At 41.0% G+C, this 17,906-nt stretch overlaps 3 protein-coding genes across 5 annotated transcripts in view; all 3 read left to right on the top strand.

Moving 5' to 3' along the window:
• Positions 1-1,831: 1,831 nt before the first annotated feature.
• hoxa3a (homeobox A3a) overlaps positions 1,832-17,906 on the top strand; it is a 29,350-nt gene continuing 13,275 nt past the window's right edge. For 2 of the 3 annotated variants that reach the window (XM_084484937.1, XM_084484940.1), the window contains exons 1-2: positions 1,832-1,994; positions 7,689-7,785. The gene's annotated coding sequence lies outside the window, so the exon portion shown is untranslated. Of the gene's footprint in view, positions 1,995-7,578; positions 7,786-17,906 lie in introns of those variants that run through there. The other variant, XM_084484938.1, reaches the window with a different exon arrangement.
• hoxa5a (homeobox A5a) lies at positions 4,745-7,058 on the top strand. Its single transcript, XM_084484487.1, has 2 exons — positions 4,745-5,420; positions 5,957-7,058. Exons 1-2 carry the CDS (start codon positions 4,820-4,822, stop codon positions 6,205-6,207), a joined length of 852 nt encoding a protein of 283 aa, XP_084340613.1. The 5' UTR covers positions 4,745-4,819; the 3' UTR covers positions 6,208-7,058.
• Positions 15,317-16,594, top strand: hoxa4a (homeobox A4a). The gene is made up of 2 exons (XM_084484754.1): positions 15,317-15,749; positions 16,260-16,594. Exons 1-2 carry the CDS (start codon positions 15,332-15,334, stop codon positions 16,586-16,588), a joined length of 747 nt encoding a protein of 248 aa, XP_084340880.1. The 5' UTR covers positions 15,317-15,331; the 3' UTR covers positions 16,589-16,594.

Genomic DNA, 17,906 nt, shown 5'->3' on the forward strand with positions numbered 1-17,906 from the left:
GTGGGTAGCATGTATAATCATAGTAATAATATGTTGGGTTGTTTTTCCCAAAAGGGTGTAGTTTTACACAAACCTAATGGGATAAAGGTTTCTGTTACTCACAGCCGGCAAATCGGTGCGGGAGGCACGCGCACATAACACGTTCGATCTGAACATTATTATACAATTGTTTTTCTATGGTTATATTAATACAAATAAATGATATATAAATAAATTCAAATATTGTATCAACCCAAACAGTCCAACCAAACCAGTTGTTATCTACTGGTTCGAAGAACATGCAATACATCAATACAAAACTAACATTATGGAGAAACGAGGCCCAGATGGAACTGAGATCCCAACCCGGGGAAAATGTCGCTCTGACTGGTCCGAGGAAACTCTGGAGGAGACGGATAGAAAGACATTGATAGTTAATGAAGTGGTAAGGGAAACATTTACAATAGTTAATTGTCATTATGTGATCCTTTTGATAGACCTATGTGTTCGTCCCAGCTTTCATATGCATAATCAATTCAACAATTAATAAGCTACCATGTATTTAAATCTGCTTTTGAAATTGATTACTTTATTGATTAATATATATGTGATATAAGATATGTGCAATACCTATATCCGATGAAACGGGGGTGTTTCATTTGCAGTTCTTATTTTATTTGTATTAAAGTAATGTGTCAACTTCAATGATTGTAGTCTACCTTAATATTTTCAGCCTTTCATATTGTAGACATAATCAAACGCTTCTGGGCCGAGTGGCCAAATACGTTTTCGGAGGGGAATGCAGATTCGTTGAAGTGTAAATGTAAATTCCCAAATGTAATAATGCAACTGATAAATGTGGAAAAAGGAAAACGCCTTAAATAAAACATGAATGGGCATATGTGAATTGTTATTATTTCCAATTATTAAATGTATAATAGGCCTAATTATTAATACAAGTGCACATTTACAAATAGAGCCACGTCTTTTATAAAAACAGCAATGCTTTTAACAACAATCATGAATACTAATATGAAAATATATTTTTATACAAATATTGCTATTAAAACAACTAGTACTAGGCCTACTACCATCAATACTAAACAAAAAGGAATTATCACACTCATCCTAATGATTATTGTGATATGTTATGCTTTACTCATAGCCCACCTATTCAGTGAGCAAGGAGAGCAGACATAATTTGGGGAATGCGAGCTATGGGAACGCGAGATGGGGCAAGGCTGCTAGCTCGCAGGCTCAGTATGCATGGGAAAATGCTATTGAACGCTGCATTTCCTCTCCCCTCGGTAAGATGGCGCCTCTCTCACTGACCGAACCCCTTCCCTCTTTCTTTCTACCTCCCTCCTCCATTCCCACATGCTCTCCTCGCACAGGGTCATAAATCCGCCGTTGTTTATGAAAATTTACAACCTATGCAACTTTACGAGCCGTTGTGGTTTCTCATTGGCCGCAGCTGGTCACATGGTAAAGAGCCGTGAACATGAACTTTTTTATATAGGCCTATATATATATATATATATATATATATATATATAGGCCTATATATATATATATATATATATATATATATGTGTGTGTGTGTGTATGTATATACTTTTCTGTACCGATACAGAGAAGGCGTCATTTGACCGTCTCAGTCATCCACGGAGTTTGATTCTTTGAAGTCCCAACGTTGTATTATGTTTGACATCTGGACCATCTTCCTTTTATAAGGTTGACTATTTTATCGGGACACAAAGAAGAGCGCAGCGGACAGGGCTGGGACTAGAGTTTTGGCTAAATCGAGAAGGCATTATCATCATGATCTCGGAGTTTTGGAACAACATGGGAAGGGAACGGACCCGGGCGCGTCTAGACCCACGGAGAGCGTTCGGATCCGTCAAGGGACTAGGCGGGTGCGTCACAGGGCAGCTTCTCGTCACCACGCGAGTGCACCTGCTAATTCACTCAACACATCTCGGCCGGTTGCAAGCGTGACAAGACACCGTATCAAGGTAGGACACGACTTATAACATTTTGCTCTTGCTGTTTTTGGAGGTTAATCCAAAAAATGCTACTTGACCACTCCGTTGGGTTTGTTTTTTGTCGGTATAGCGTATTAGTCAACTTGATATCTAAACCTGTACCGCCAATGCGATGTAGGAAATTTGGATTATGTGCTAATGAATGATAAACCGGCTGTACTTGCTCTGTACCTGTTCTGTTTCTATTCAGTCGAGGCAGACTATGTTTTATGATACGTTTCGTCAAGGCTTCACGTGGTTTGGTGTAGATTTGAAATGTAAATGACCTCTTCGAGTTAGTTAATTTTCTCAGTTGATTGTGGCAAACAAACATAGGCTACTCTCTGTCGCCCTCTTGTGGGAAGAATGTTAGATGCTTGTTTGTGGCTCTGCGTTGAATTTGCCAAGGTATATTTATTAATTTATCTGTGTGCGAGGATAACCTTTCGTAAAATACATTATGTGTGTTGACAACCACATATTCTTTATATTTTGGGCTTTTTTTTTATTTTTACTTTGTGCCTATTTCATCTTCAAACTGTTGATTTAAAGCTTGCATGTGGCCTGTAGGATGAACATGTTAATGTTGGCTATTTACTCTTACATAAGCATAAAATTTATAGACTATGCATATGCACACAACTGTATAGCCATATAGGCTACATGACAAGGTTGTTTTGGTGTTCTAACGGTTGGGGCATAAATAGTATATTTGCCGTACATGTGTTGGCTTTGTTATAAAACGCTATTGTTCATCTATACGCTATTATATTATATAGACTGTTTTTGTGTTAGCTTCTTATTTAGACACATTAAATCGGCCAGGGTCCTTTTGAAATATGTAGGTTACGTGATGATAGCGGACATTTCCTCGCTTGACGCGCACAGCCAGTGATCCCTGCATGGTGCTAGTGTCTAAACGCGCCAGCAGGGAGCAGTGCCCCACCTTCGTTTCGCCTGCATGCTCCGGCTCCAAACCACATCACACATTTGGCTATCACATTGCAGTCTGTTACAACGTTGTCCATAAAGCGTGTAAGGTTGTACAAATGTGTTTCTCCAGGAAAATATATTTGCTATAAAGCTTATTATCAAACACAATAAAGTAGCCTCCATAGTTTGACAGCAGAAACAGTTCACACCTGTCACACCTGGAGGGGTGTTCGGCCTGCCACCAAGACAGATTCATAATTACCCACGTGCGGCTTTTCTTCATCAACTCAACCGGACAGAGAATATGTTGATATAAGCGACGAATCCATATCAAAGCCTTAACTGTCCGTGTCAGCCAGTCTTGGCCGCAGCGTGGCGCGCACTGCTGCAGGTTGTTACGTGCCCTATGCAGTTTCGTGTCATCGCTTTTCAAATATCAGAAGTGTAGGACATATAATTACATTTTTTGCTTGGTTTATATTCATTATTGCGTTTAAATAAAGTAAATAAAGTGCATACTACACTAGGACTATGTGGATCCTTCAATGGCATTGCTATCACTAGGCTAAGGAATATGATGCATTGCATTTTGTAGCCCACACGTTTTTGTACTTACTAACGTTGTATTATTATCGATAATAATTTAAATATTAATAATAAAGACAGGCTTATATTGATACTAATGATATAGTAAAACTAATAATCATGATAATAATCGTTTTTACGTTTACAATTTCTTAAATTTTACCCACATGGAGAAATCGTATTGGATCAGATTAGACACCTTTTTAACATGTTGGTTGAATGCATTGTATTGCTTTGAATCGGTAGACATGGAAAACCCTATAATCACAACCTTTAAAACGTAGCCTATACGTTTTTAAACTAAACAAAATGTAGGCGAATAATGAGTGTGCTCAGCTACACTACGATGCCTATCGAAAATGTTTGGTTTATGCTTTCTTAAATAACTTACCATAATTTGTAGTTTATTTAGGAAAGCATTTTCAAGACATATTTATGCTTCCATTATTTAATAATAGTCTTATTGTATCCTGTTCAACGTCCAATGTTATTATTTTATCGAAAACGTAACGGCTTATCCTTTTGAGTGTAAGTGCAGCATTTATGGGAAAGATTTCAAATAAATTCTAAATAATAAATACGTTTTTCCTCTTTTGTAGTGCCTCCTTTGAATATAGGCCTCTTATCTAGTGGAAGACTATATTTACTCAAAAAATGATAAAAAAAAACCGTTTTTTATCCTGGTAGGCCTATACATTTTTTTTTATTCTCAGAAACTTAAAACCGCTACATATCTCTATATTTTCTTTAATTGAATATGGGATATAGTGATCTTAATCTGCTTGCACTCCCAGCATGTCACTCGTATTGTTTGGAAAGCCATTACTTGTGCCGCAATGATCGTTAACCTCTGAATGACCCCGTTTGAAGCCAACGCCTCTAAAAATGACGCATACACGCAGTCCCCTAGTTCTGCCAGACGATGGCGCACGACGACAATTCAGATCGCCGATTTTGAGTTCCCGAGAACCGAACTCAGACGCGCGTCGTTGCGCGTACCCTTTACATCCCACCCATATTTCCACCGTGCACGAGTTTACCTCTGGAGGTCATCAAGCAGGATTTACGACTGGTCAACAAAAGCACGTGATTCTAAGCCGTACCCCATATTTGGGTGTCTACGTAAGAGCGAATCAAGTACATGTCCTACTCATTTCCATAATTCATCATAAATTGTGCAGGGGTGCTTTAGAACGCGCTAAACCATCAAGAGCCACAAATCAAGTACGTACGTTTATTGTATTTCTAAAATATAAAAGAAACTATACTTAAAACGAACCACCGTGGATTGTCAACAAATGAGCTCCTATTTTGTGAACTCATTCTGCGGACGTTACCCCAACGGCGCGGACTTTCAGTTACATAATTATGGAGATCATAGTTCGACAAACGAGCAATACAGGGACTCAACAGCCACCATGCATTCCAGTAGGTATGGCTATGGCTACAACGGGATGGACCTGACTGTCGGGCGGGCAGGACACTTTGTTGGAAACGACCGATCGCAAGGCTATTCCCCGAGTCATTCGGCGGCCACCACGTCCTCTGTCGAGCAAGTCAGGTACACTCAGACCGCCAACAGCACTGGGACCTCCTCGCTGTCCCCTCCACCTGACCCTCTTCCGTGCTCTTCGATCGCGAGCTTGTCTCCCGCCATCGAGCCCCAGCAGCAGCAGGTTCAACACCGAGCCATCAAAAACTCCATCGCCAGCGCGTGTCCAACGCCGTGTTCCAACTCGAATGGCGGCGCGATGCTGAACCGGGCTGACTGTGCAGCCAAAGCCATGCCCCTGGAGGAGGACAAGCCCGCGGGAAGCGCACAGACAACTTCCCAAAATATCACCGACTCGACCCAACCTCAGATCTATCCGTGGATGAGGAAACTACATATAAGTCATGGTAAACTTTCAAACTTCCCCTACTTCTTTAAAATGGTGTTATAGTAGCATGGTTGGCGTTATATGTAGGGACGTCTTGTATAGTCTAAACTTGTGACCCAATATTGCAATAGTAGCAGATTTAACGGACGTGTAGTCCTATGGGTTGATATTTTTGTAAAAGCACTATTAGAAAGTGTAAATTTCCATCAGTAGGCACTGATCACCTGTTTGTAATACCTAATTTCAAATACACATAGGCTAAGCAACCTCAGCGTCTTGGTCCATCTTGATGTGATAAAATATGCTATATGTTTATTAAGACGCAGCACGTTTAAACTTTTGTCTAACTTAGTTCATACTTGAAACTTAATAAAATATGTAAGATTGCACATATCATAAAGAAATGTGAATTATTGTATATACTTGTTGTGCGTTTTACGCCTTCTAAATAAGATCCGTAATTCACACCTGCGGAGTGCTCATTTTGCTAGAATCAATATAAGAAATAGTGGGTTAAATAACGATGTGGATGCCCTGTGTTTTTTCCTATATCAGATATGTCTGGTCCAGAAGGGAAGAGGGCGAGAACTGCGTACACCCGGTATCAGACCCTGGAGTTGGAGAAAGAGTTCCACTTCAACCGGTACCTGACGCGCAGACGGAGGATCGAGATCGCCCATGCCCTCTGTCTCTCTGAGCGGCAGATCAAGATCTGGTTCCAGAACCGGCGGATGAAGTGGAAGAAAGACAACAAGCTCAAGAGCATGAGCATGGCAGCAGCTGGTGGCGGAGGCTACCGGCCTTGATAGTGTGTTAATTGCAAAAGCACCCACAAAGAGAAGGTTCTGAAAAGTTCTGGTCTTGTATCATTCCCCCCATGCAAATTACGCGAGAGACTTCTTGGACTTCTTGGTTGGGGCCGTGGGGCCCCTCGCATGCCAATGACGGGCCCTCTAATAGTTCCGATACAATTATTATACGTTTTTCCTATTTTGGACCGTGTTTATGATTGTGTAATGATGATGTACAGTTCTGTCTAGAGTTAGAGGAAAGCGCAAAAATAAAATACACGTGTAACTTATTCCTTCTTGAGAAAGAATTCAATACAGTCATTTAAAAAATGTTGTGTCGCAAAAAAGCCAGTACAAATATGTGTAATGTCGCCTATACCAGAACAAAAACAGCCGAATAAAATAAATACATATGTTGGTATGAACTCTAGCTGCCATTATGTTTAGCCTTTTGTTTTATATGTATGTAAGTATGTATGTATGTATGTATTTATTTAATTGATGTATTGTACCGAACAGTTAACTTGCTTCTAGACCAACAACGTAAACCTTGTGTGGTTATTCTGTGCGTTGTGAACCGTGTAAGGGCAGACGACCCAATCCAATGTTGTATGTAGCTCTGCCTTGTATTCTCTTTTCTGCACGGGCTGCTACTTTGTTTTGCATTATTCGCCTCTCGCAGCATCTTAGTAAAATGTGCTTGTCTTTGTTTTATATATATTTTATATGTTGAAGGTCCCGCGAAGACCCCCGAATTGCATTAAGTGTATAGTGCCATCGTGATAAACCTTTTTGTAAATGTTTTTAAATGACTGGAAGTCGAGAAAATACTATAACGATGATGATGGGGATTATAATAAACTTTCTACTGGAACGGAAACACCAGACTGCATGGTTATTGAAAAACGATATGGGCATATGTGTGTATATATATACACGCTCATGTGTAAACAGTTGGAAGTCAGTATTTATCGTTTACAAAACGTTCTAGTTTGTATGTAGGCCCAGGTGTGGCAAAATGTCTGAGTAAAAGAAAATATGATATATATTACAACTTTAAAATAATTGACCACACTGCGTGAATTATTAGGCTGGTCAACCTCCCAAATGTTGATTTCTCAACAGGTAGACCAAAGGAAATGTGGTTGTTTCACTCACCTTGATAAGGTGGGCATTAGGTCCGCGGCCAGAGCCCATCTAGAGGACCCCTCGCCTCCTCCTAGGCTCGGACTTGGCGTTTTACCCAGACTTTGCCATCTCTAAACTTTATTAGTCTGGTTCTGGCTCTCTGACATTTGGTGGCTAAATGAATGGAGGTTTGTCAATGAATTAGATCGTAAAATCATCCAGAGCGCGACCAGATAGGCTCGCTGGCCATAAGCGGTCACGTGGTGGCCATTAAAGTAAGTTTTATGGTTTTGGGGAGTTGACAGTATATTGCACATAACATATAATCGCCCTGACGCGAGGCTTCGTCTTTTACTCTCTCCTTGCAGGCTGTAAGTGTTGCTTGACCGTTTCACCACTTGCCTTGCTCACAGTAGTGACTCAGGATGGACCAGAGGCGCGCCAGGAGAAGGAACATTTCTCACGGTAAGTTTCTGCGGAGCGAGTACACTTGTTCATTTCTAGCGTGTGCGTGGCCCAGAGTTGCCGACCCGGTGCTAAACAGCGTTATGATTGTATTCGCTCTCTCTATCTAGCCTGTATTAGTCAATTAAGCTCATTTGTGAGTTGTGCGGTGCTTGAATGCTGCTCTCGGCAGATGTTGGGCAGGGTAAGGTCCGGCTCATGGCTATTTAATTGCTTCCTTCCCCACTGTAACTTGTTTTCCTCCATCTGTGGTGTAACTCATAATCTATTTTACATGTCGGGTAATTATCTTTTGTCCTCATCCACCCCCCTACTAACCTCTGGTTGTTTAGTTGAATTACTTGTTAGGATCAGCAGGCCATCTCTAAAGCTATAGACGTGTCTGGAAGTTGGGGTTCAGGAGATTTTATCGGGAAGGGAGCACGCGCTAGAGGTACAGTTGCATTAGTCGGGACATTTGATCTAATTGTAGTTGTGCTTCTTTGAAAAAATGTAGCGTTACGCATCGGCAAAGGACCTTTTTTTCTGGACACACTTTGCGCCACATGTTGGTGTCTTAATAGCTTTCGTATAGAAAGTATACACTGCCAAGTAAACACAATCCACACACACACACACACACACACACACACACACACACACACACACACACACACACACACACACACACACACACACACACACACACACACACACACACACCTGTTCGTTTAGTTTTGTGTAAGCCACCAAAAAAAGTTTCTCGTTTGAGTCTGTGGTGACCTCTTCTCTGTGTGTGTAAGAATAGTTCCAAAATGTAGGACTAACGCCAAGAATTGTAGCCTACATCGAACATTTGAAATTGTTCACGAAAGTTCAGAAGATTATAAAACATACGTTAGTTGGTTTTGATAAAGTGTATGGTGAAGCAGTGAATGGGACTTCGATTACATCTGTGTCCGAAAAAGGTTTTGAGTTAATCGTATTCACATTTCGAGCACACTAGTGGCTTGAAACGTGCACGTGTATTGGTAAATTGATACAACAGACCAAAAGTTATTGTGAAATAGTATATTTGCTTGTTTTTTGGCTGCAATCATGATTCCACACACACACACACACACACACACACACACACACACACACACACACACACACACACAGACACACACACACACACACACACACACACACACACACACACACACACACACACACACACACACACACACACACACACACACACACACAAACACACGCACACGCACAAACTCTCTCTCTCTCTCTCTCTCTCTCTCTCTCTCTCTCTCTCACACACACACACACACACACACACACACACACACACACACACACACACACACACAGACAGACAGACAGACAGACAGACAGACACATTCATACACATACACATCGGATAACCATCGCTACAAAAAGCCACAAACGCGTGGTTTGGTTAGCCTCGCGCACGAGCAGAACCCCGATTCAACTTCAACAAGCAATTATTACGTTCTGCGGGCCTAAATGTACCTGAGTCTAAACACAATGAACAATCATATTAGCTCTGCAGCTGGATTCGTCAGCCATATTTTAATGAAAACATATTAAGGCTGAAATTTGAGGCAAATTTCCCATTATGGAGCAAAGGCATTTGCTCAGCAGTAACAGCAGCAACAGCAGCAACAGCGGCAGCAGCGGCAGTGCTACAGCGCCGCTCATAGAGGAAGGACGCATCCCCGGCACTGGCGGTTCACCGGGAGGTCAGCCGCAGCGGAAAGATAAATCTGCATCCTCTCAGCGCCACCAGCAGGGCTCGCTTTAGGCCAAGTTCACTGTCAGCCTCCGCCTGTTCCCTCTCCGTATGTTCTAGAGGAGAACCCCCCACACACCCCCCCTCCCTCCACCCGAATACGTACACACGTAGACACGCGCACACACGCACACACACACACACACACACACACACACACACACACACACACACACACACACACACACACACACACACACACACACACACATACAGACACACACTTACACAAAGACGCGCACGCACGCACACACGGGACAATATATGATATGGAAATGTTTCTGTTGTGATGCCTTTGTTCTCTGCGATAGGCCTGTATGCATTTCGTTTGTATAAATTGACTATAACAAAAAGGGAAATATTTTTGTATAGAGCACAGTCTAAAGACTGCTGTCCCTGCTGTCTACCACATTGCGTATTTTAACAAAATTGAGAATACATCCATTGCACAAAGGTATTTGCGTTGTTTTACTGCATCTACTGTTGAACTACAAGAGCTTAACAGTCCGTGTTTTCTTTGACAGTATTTTAGATTCGTTATTTTTATGAAAATGAAGCAACGTAAGCCTGAACGCAATTTTCTTTCCACTATCATTCCTATTCTGACATCTTCAGACGATAAGCGTTAAATTGATGCATCAAAACAAAGTAGCCTAACAGAAATATTTACTTCTAAACAATTTTCAATCAAATGGCGACATGCGATCATGCGAGATGTTTCTCGAGGGGTCAAAAGCTCGCGGAGACCGACGAGAATGAGATAGGGGGTCAAAAGTTTACGCGCTGAACATGTCTCCCTCATCTGTTCTATTGGGGCTTGATGCCAGCCTTATAATGGCGGTCTTCACGACGCACACAAAAGATAGAATAGCGTTGAATTACATATGTTGGACGTTGCACTCCAGGTGAACCCTGAAAGCGGAGTGACCCCGCGCGCAGGACCAGGGGAGGGTCCCCCCTACACGTCCCAAACCTCAAGATTGAGTGGCTGGCGTTTTATTAGGGCGGTTGATTGGTGAATTTCCTTTGAATAAATTACATTTGATATGTTTGGGGACGAAGGCAAAATTAGCATTTTCAGGATTGATTCTTTCGACCGGGTCACAGGGTAATGGATAGGCCTGCAGGCCCAAATGATGTCCGTGGATCCTTTAAAAAACACTTAGACTTCCTTATCTTGATCAAATATAACGGTAGGCTATTTGGTAACGTATACAAAGTATCGTTAATTCGTGTTTTTGTTGTTTTGTGTTTTTGTTTTATGTTGACACAGGAGAAGATATTTTTAAATGTGTGTTCACGTAGGCCTATCGGACTTTTACCGCAGAGTAGCAGACAATAACGCATTTCAATACGGACCCCTTTGTCATCAAATAATACATAGAATAAAAATTGCAAGTGAAGTACATCGTTTCGATTCAAGTATAGTATTAGAATTTCGATTCCTGTTTTGTAAACATGACCATTAGACGAAATGTGAATACAAATAAAAATGAAACACACAAAATACAAAATATAGAATACGCCGAGAATAATCAGATATTGTAGGCTACATACCATGGTTCTAGAGCACCTCTCTCTCGCACTTTACATGCGTAGGTCACATTTAGTAATTAAACATCAACACATCAACAACAACATCATCAGCAAAAAATAATTGGCGTGCAAATGTGAATACTTTCGATTTCATTTTATTAAAAAAAAAAAAAGAAAAAAAAAAAGGTCTTATAGAAAAGGCAAAGTCTGTGCGTTGACAAAGGTCCGTTGCGTGAGACTGCATTCTTAAAGATATGTTCAACTCAACTCATACAATATGGAAAACATAGGCTGGCCTACAGATTTATGAATAGATAACAATGTTAAATCCCTTAGCTTATGTCACAATATTTAATAAAAAAAAGAACAACACACATTTTAAAAACATTTATATAAAAATATGAAAATAAATAAATATCAGCTATTTAAGCCCAGAAAGTTATTACAAAAACATATATAAAGGCTGTGAATGATAATGTGTTTGTTCATTTAGATCACAACAAACAGGCCTATGTTTCTCCAAAGAAACGTCTTTAAAGGCCCGTTATCCAAATCTGGCCTATTTTTTGTTTCTTATAAACTGAGCAGACCAGTCAGAGCCAGGATATTACATAGTTTTAAGTTTGGGCTTTGTATTGATTATTTAGTCTTGATCATATTGGCTACTTGTTTGCATGGTTGTTTCTGTCACAAATTGTATTCATAAATGTGTTTGTTTGACGTTGAATCCGTCACATGAAACTGTATTACTCTCAACTTTGGTTATAGCGTCATATTCATATATTTGGTTATAGTGTAATATTCACATTGACTAGGCTACTATGCCTACTTAGGCCTACACATCTGCTCGGTGTTGCATTAGCTTCACGGTTGCTTGGTTTGTGGTAACGGAGCATTAACAAACTGTTTTCTTTAGATAAACATCGACATACAAAGGAGTAGGCCTATAAAACAGCAAATGGTGTTTCTCCCATAGAGTGAATGGTTTAGCTCAGGCTCAGCTTCTATATTGCCTGGTGGAAACTCTCCCTTTCTACAGGAGAGGAATGTATAGCGAAAGCAATATTTAAAGTGTCGCTATCGTCACAGCACTTATCTGAACACCTACATGTACAGTGCACTGTCTTTGTCATGTACTATCAGTTAAATAGACATTCACTTCACAGTATATGCTTTCCCAAGTACCGGCGTGTTTTGGATTTAGGATTAGTTTGATGTAAACATAACCTGTCACAAGCGTTAAGAGCCTACCAATTTTCAAAATAGCAAATGTACAATTTGATATTGTAATAACTTCTAACATAATTTGCACTTTCTTCATTTTTACCTCGGCCTTTTCAATAGACTTAAAAGAGTTCAATAGGCTTTTTGACACAATAAACTGGGCTATAATAAGCTTAGGGCCTAGCTCAAGTTGTGCAGTTTTACAAGATAGGGCAATAGGCTTTTATTCTGCAGGCATACTGACAAAGTATGCCCCACATTAATCAAAGTTGATACTTTAATACCTATCCCGAGGTCCTTGCTACAGCAACAAGTAGACCGACCTGTCAAAAAAAGATAGCCGTCATTCACGCAAGGATGACTTACTGTAAGTGGATAATAGTCACACTGACCCAGTCCATTCCCTTCTCTCTATCTCTCACCCTCTGATACATAGAATACGTTGGCAGCAGACTGTAAATTTAGATATCATGTGAAGTTGTCTTACCTTGTAACATTATGTTGATAAATTGCCTCTTAGGTGGTCTTCGGAGTATACGGGTACTGCCCATGTGTGGGGTACCATTCGCTTCTGCATGAGTTAGGTGAAACAAAAGGAAATTTAATTAAAAAAAACATTACCTGAATTCACTTACAGCAAGTGGTGGCTCTGGTATATTACATTAAAATATGCATAGTTTATAGTAGAAAAGAAATAGACAGAAAAATACTATGTTAAACGAAAAAAAAAAGAATTCACCTTACAACGTGGTCTGGCCTCTACGTTCACGAGCTGGAGGATATTGTTGGTCAAGTTGGAGCTACATGATACAAATAACTGAATTAAATACAAAGTATTCAACATGAAAAAATAGAGACAATAATTGCCAAATGATATAGGCAAATATATCTATTTAACATTTTACTATTTTCGTGGGGCTTTCGCCTCGCTTTAAGCAGTTTAATACCACGCTTGGTGTTTTTCAAATGGCTTCGTGGCATTTCAACAGAATTGTAGTATCTTGTTGGGACGTCCCTGGGTGTTGACCCACGCTAAGTGCTCTCCCATCTCCCCCAGAGTTGGGCAGACGTTGGAGATTGTGAAGTCCAAGTCCGGGGTGAACTCCAGGTCACTGCGTCTAACAGATATGAAAATGTCGCCTCTTTGGAGAAGGGCACGCCTTGTTGTTTAACAAAGACTGTCAATGCCCAAGATTAATCAGAAACAAAATGGAATCGGTGTCACTCTGGGGTCAGCAGAAGTTATCTCTGTTTAGGGCCACGAATACAATGGCGGGGAGAAAAAGGGGAAAGAACGCTTTCAATATTTCCGAGGTTTGTCCTCTTTCACGACGCAGGGGCCTTCTCCGAGTGGACAGTTAAGGATAACTTCTGTAAAGTCTCTTTGGCTCAAAGGGAATTACACAGTTGTTCACGTTGGATTTGTTCTGTGCGGATATGTGAAGAAACAAGTTGTGAAGATGGAGATTTGCGTGACACTGTGGGCAGAGGAGCAATACGGTCAGCGGCTGCTATATTTATCTCGTTGGTTTATTGTCTGCCTTTTCTCTTTTCATCTGGATCATTTTATTCTCCGGAGCCTGAATGCATATCTTCATTTCATAGGAATGTAAGAATATTTGTTAATATAGACCTCTCCCTCTACGTATTGCCATCTTCTACGGCTTCAATCCAAAGGATATGTATCATTCATAATAACGATAATAACAACCTTAATGATGAACATAATAATAACAACCATACTAATAGTAATAATAACAGCAATAAATAAATAAGCATAAACAAAAATAAGCACAATACCTAGTATTAATTCATAGTTGGTTACCCCTTATATATTATTCATATTTTTATAGAGGCCTACTAAAGCAGGCCTAATTGCTACTGCCTATTGTTGCATGAGGGTGTCTCTGCACATTGTTTTACTCAACTCGATTTCATTCAAGGGCTTCTATTTCAGTCACAAATTACTTGCAGGGAAAGTTGTTGTGCTACGGCGTCAGGTCATCCACTTATATTATTGTGCAGTGTAAATCCCACTATCTTACTATCGAAAGACCAGGGGGCTTGCACGAGGGCAGCGTGTGTGCTGCTACATGCACTTGTTCATCCAAGAGAAAAACACAAAACGGTACAGCGTTTTGGATTGGGTAGAAAATAAATTATATGTCAGAAAGATATTTGATTATGGTTACAGTGCGTATATGTCCATTGCTTGGTAATATATGCTAAAACCGAGGAGGAAAAATGTAGTTATCTTTATTTTTGTTAGGAGAAATTGTTTATTAATGACGTAATGCGTAAACCTCTTAGATTGATGTTGCCTGAGCAACATTCTAAATTCACGCTCACGAGAAGTAGGGAGTAGGGAGTCAAAGGTTTCTTAATGTCGTAATGTAAAACCTGCTGCTCGCAGAGAGTCTCTCTCTTTCTCTTTCAGATCAGTAAAACATAAGGTTTTATTTTGTTATATTGATAACGTGACAACGTGCTCAAATGACTGTCTCTTCCTGTTATGCTGCCAGTTTGCAGCCCCATGTGTAGAGCTGTGCACTAAGACGCACGCTAACCTAAAATGCATTTAATGTTCCATCAGAGATATTCTTTTGTTTGTGAAGAAGTGCATTCCCATCCACAACTTTGGTTTCACATAGAGTGGGATGCTGGATTTTCTCGGATACAGGACTATATAAGGGTCGGCGGACACTGCCCATACTTTGGTCCATGCAGTAAACAAGTCGCTTGATTGGATTTTCTTTATATACTCTGATTTAATAAGGAAAACACCAACGTAAGCTAGTCCGAGCAATTTTCGTTGTGCAAAATGCCATGCTTTCCATTGGTTCCTGTTTACATGATGCCCACAGGAGACACCGTGATTGGTGGTGCTTTACACGTGACCAGACAACTTTGTACATTTGACAGGGAGTAGGAGGGTTTTGTGGAGATCAGAAAAACGACAGCGCGATAAAAATTAGTATTGTTGCACTTCACAAATTAATGACCATGAGTTCCTATTTGATAAACTCGAACTATATCGAACCATCCTTTCCTCCATGCGACGAATACCAACAAAGCGGATACATCCCCACGCCCGGGGATTACTACGAACGGCAAAAAGATACAGGTTTTCCCCATCACGACGATGCATCCTATCCGAGGTCAAACTACACAGATCCGAGCTACGATTACGGCAATGTCCCCACCAACGGACTGGACGATTTCAGCGACGGGCATCACGCACAGCCGCAGCCCGTCCCCCAGAGCCACGGTACTCGCCTCAACACGGTTCCCGAGAGCGGCGCAGGGACGAACACCAGCAAAGACTGCAGCCTTGCAAATGAGCCATATCCCGGCGTACCAAAGGGCAAGGAGCCGGTGGTCTATCCATGGATGAAAAAGGTCCACGTTAGTAACGGTGAGTTATCGTTACAGTTAAATGGTAGAACCACAGAGAGCCGACCACTGGAACATACGCAAACCCATTGAGGCAGCACTAGTAGCGCCCCTTACAACAGCAATTTACGACTATCGAGCAGCAGGGTCGGTAATTAAGGACCCTCGTAAATTTTATTGCCTGTGTTCGTCTGTCTGGGCCATGTGCCTTTGTTGCTTTTTAACCGAAACTACCTCTACGGGTGGACCATAGCCAAAGTATGATATTTAGTCCTGCTGTTTGGTTAATCATTTGTACGCTTAATCTATCCCTGGGTACGAATTCTAACATAGACGGCATCGCCAAATTAAGCGCATTTCTGCGCTCGAAACGGGAGAGAACCTGATGCAAAAAGTGGGATAGTTATCGCCATTAACGTTACATCGTCCTTATATGCCTTCATTTTACATAGAGTCATGGGGTTTTTTGTGGAAGGAAAACCATTCGCTTCACATAACACCTGCTTGCTTTGCATGTGCATGGTTTTTGCAGTCAGTGCCAGTTACAACGGAGGAGTGCCCAAGAGATCCCGCACCGCCTACACTCGCCAGCAGGCTCTTGAGTTAGAGAAAGAATTCCACTTCAACCGTTATCTGACCCGACGCAGGCGGGTGGAGATCGCGCACACCATGTGTCTATCCGAACGCCAGGTGAAGATTTGGTTCCAGAACCGGCGAATGAAGTGGAAGAAGGACCACAAGCTGCCCAACACAAAGATCCGCTCCTCCAACACAGCCTCGCCTTCAGTCTCTGGAGCCCAGCAGCAGCAGATCAAAACAGGCCAACAGCTCGTGCCTACACCGTGTGCCGCCAGTCTATAGTGCGTGAACCGCAGCAAACCCACACCACAACACAGACTGAGAATGCAAATTAGAAAAGTGGAAATTTTTGTGGACCGACTTTCCGGTGTGTTACACATGTTGTAATCCCCCCCACTTCCCCCACCCTTTTCCCAAACTTCTGCCATTGGGTTTTACAAGTCCATCGATCCTTGAAAACCACCTCTGCTCCTCGTTTGTCCTCGTCGTATAAGCTTGAAATTCACCTCTAATCACCCAAGACGGCAACTGAAGTGTACATGTATTTGTTTGATTTTATGATACAAAAAAGGGGAACGCACGTTCAAGGACTTGGGTTAATATACAGTGTAAATGAAGTGAGGCAAACGTAAGTCATTTTTTATCAGTATTATAATTTTTTGTATTGCTCATGGAAAAGTCTAATATACTTGAAAGATATATAGCAAATCTCTAGGTCATGCAGAGTAACATTGTAGTTTTTTTTTCTGTGTGTGTAAGAGATAGTGTGAGAGAGAGAAAGAGAGATTGTGTGTGTGTGTGTGTGTGTGTGTGTGTGTGTGTGTGTGTGTGTGTGTGTGTGTGTGTGTCTGTGTGTCGGTGAGTGAGTGAGTGAGTGAGTGAGTGAGTGAGTGAGTGAGTGTGTGTGTGTGTGTGTGTGTGTGTGTGTGTGTGTGTGTGTGTGTGTGTGTGTGTGTGTGTGTGTGTATGTGTGTGTGTGTGAGAGAGAGAGAGAGAGAGAGAGAGAGTGTGTTGGTTTACTGTTGAATGTAGCCCAGGTGACTTTTGCATCTGATGTATATAGACAAATCACTAAGAAGGCACAATGAAAATAACATTTTGTCTTTAGAATTATGTTTGTCGTTCTAGTTAAGTCGTGATAGTGTTCCACATGTCGTGCTGTGTTCTAAACTGTGAATATCTGTATGTTCTGTCGAAATAATTGTCGTTGTAATGTAGGCTAAATAGCTGTTCTTGTGAAATAAATATATCCTTCACTGAATGATATGGCTTGAAAAATCTGCATATAGAAATGACGAATAATGAATAATTATACACGGGCCAATTGCATAGGATAATATATTTTTTCGTATTTTTTTTTATTTAGTATTAGGGCATCGTCCGTCAGTTTCATCACCTTCGTTGTTTTGAGTAGTCAGTTTGTGATTTTTTGTAAGGGTATTAAAAAAAAAAGCAATTGATATTATTTGCTACTTTAAACGGTGTCTATTTCATTTCAAACACGAAGAAGGGTTACCCTCCTCTGTTCTTAAAATACAGCACGGATGAATTGTTTTAGAAGAGGTCCCAATCATTTGTTTCATTCCCGAATGTTGTCTTT

The sequence above is a fragment of the Micromesistius poutassou genome (genome assembly GCF_964030765.1).
Source record: "Micromesistius poutassou genome assembly, chromosome: 20".
Classification (NCBI taxonomy): Eukaryota; Metazoa; Chordata; class Actinopteri; order Gadiformes; family Gadidae; genus Micromesistius; species Micromesistius poutassou.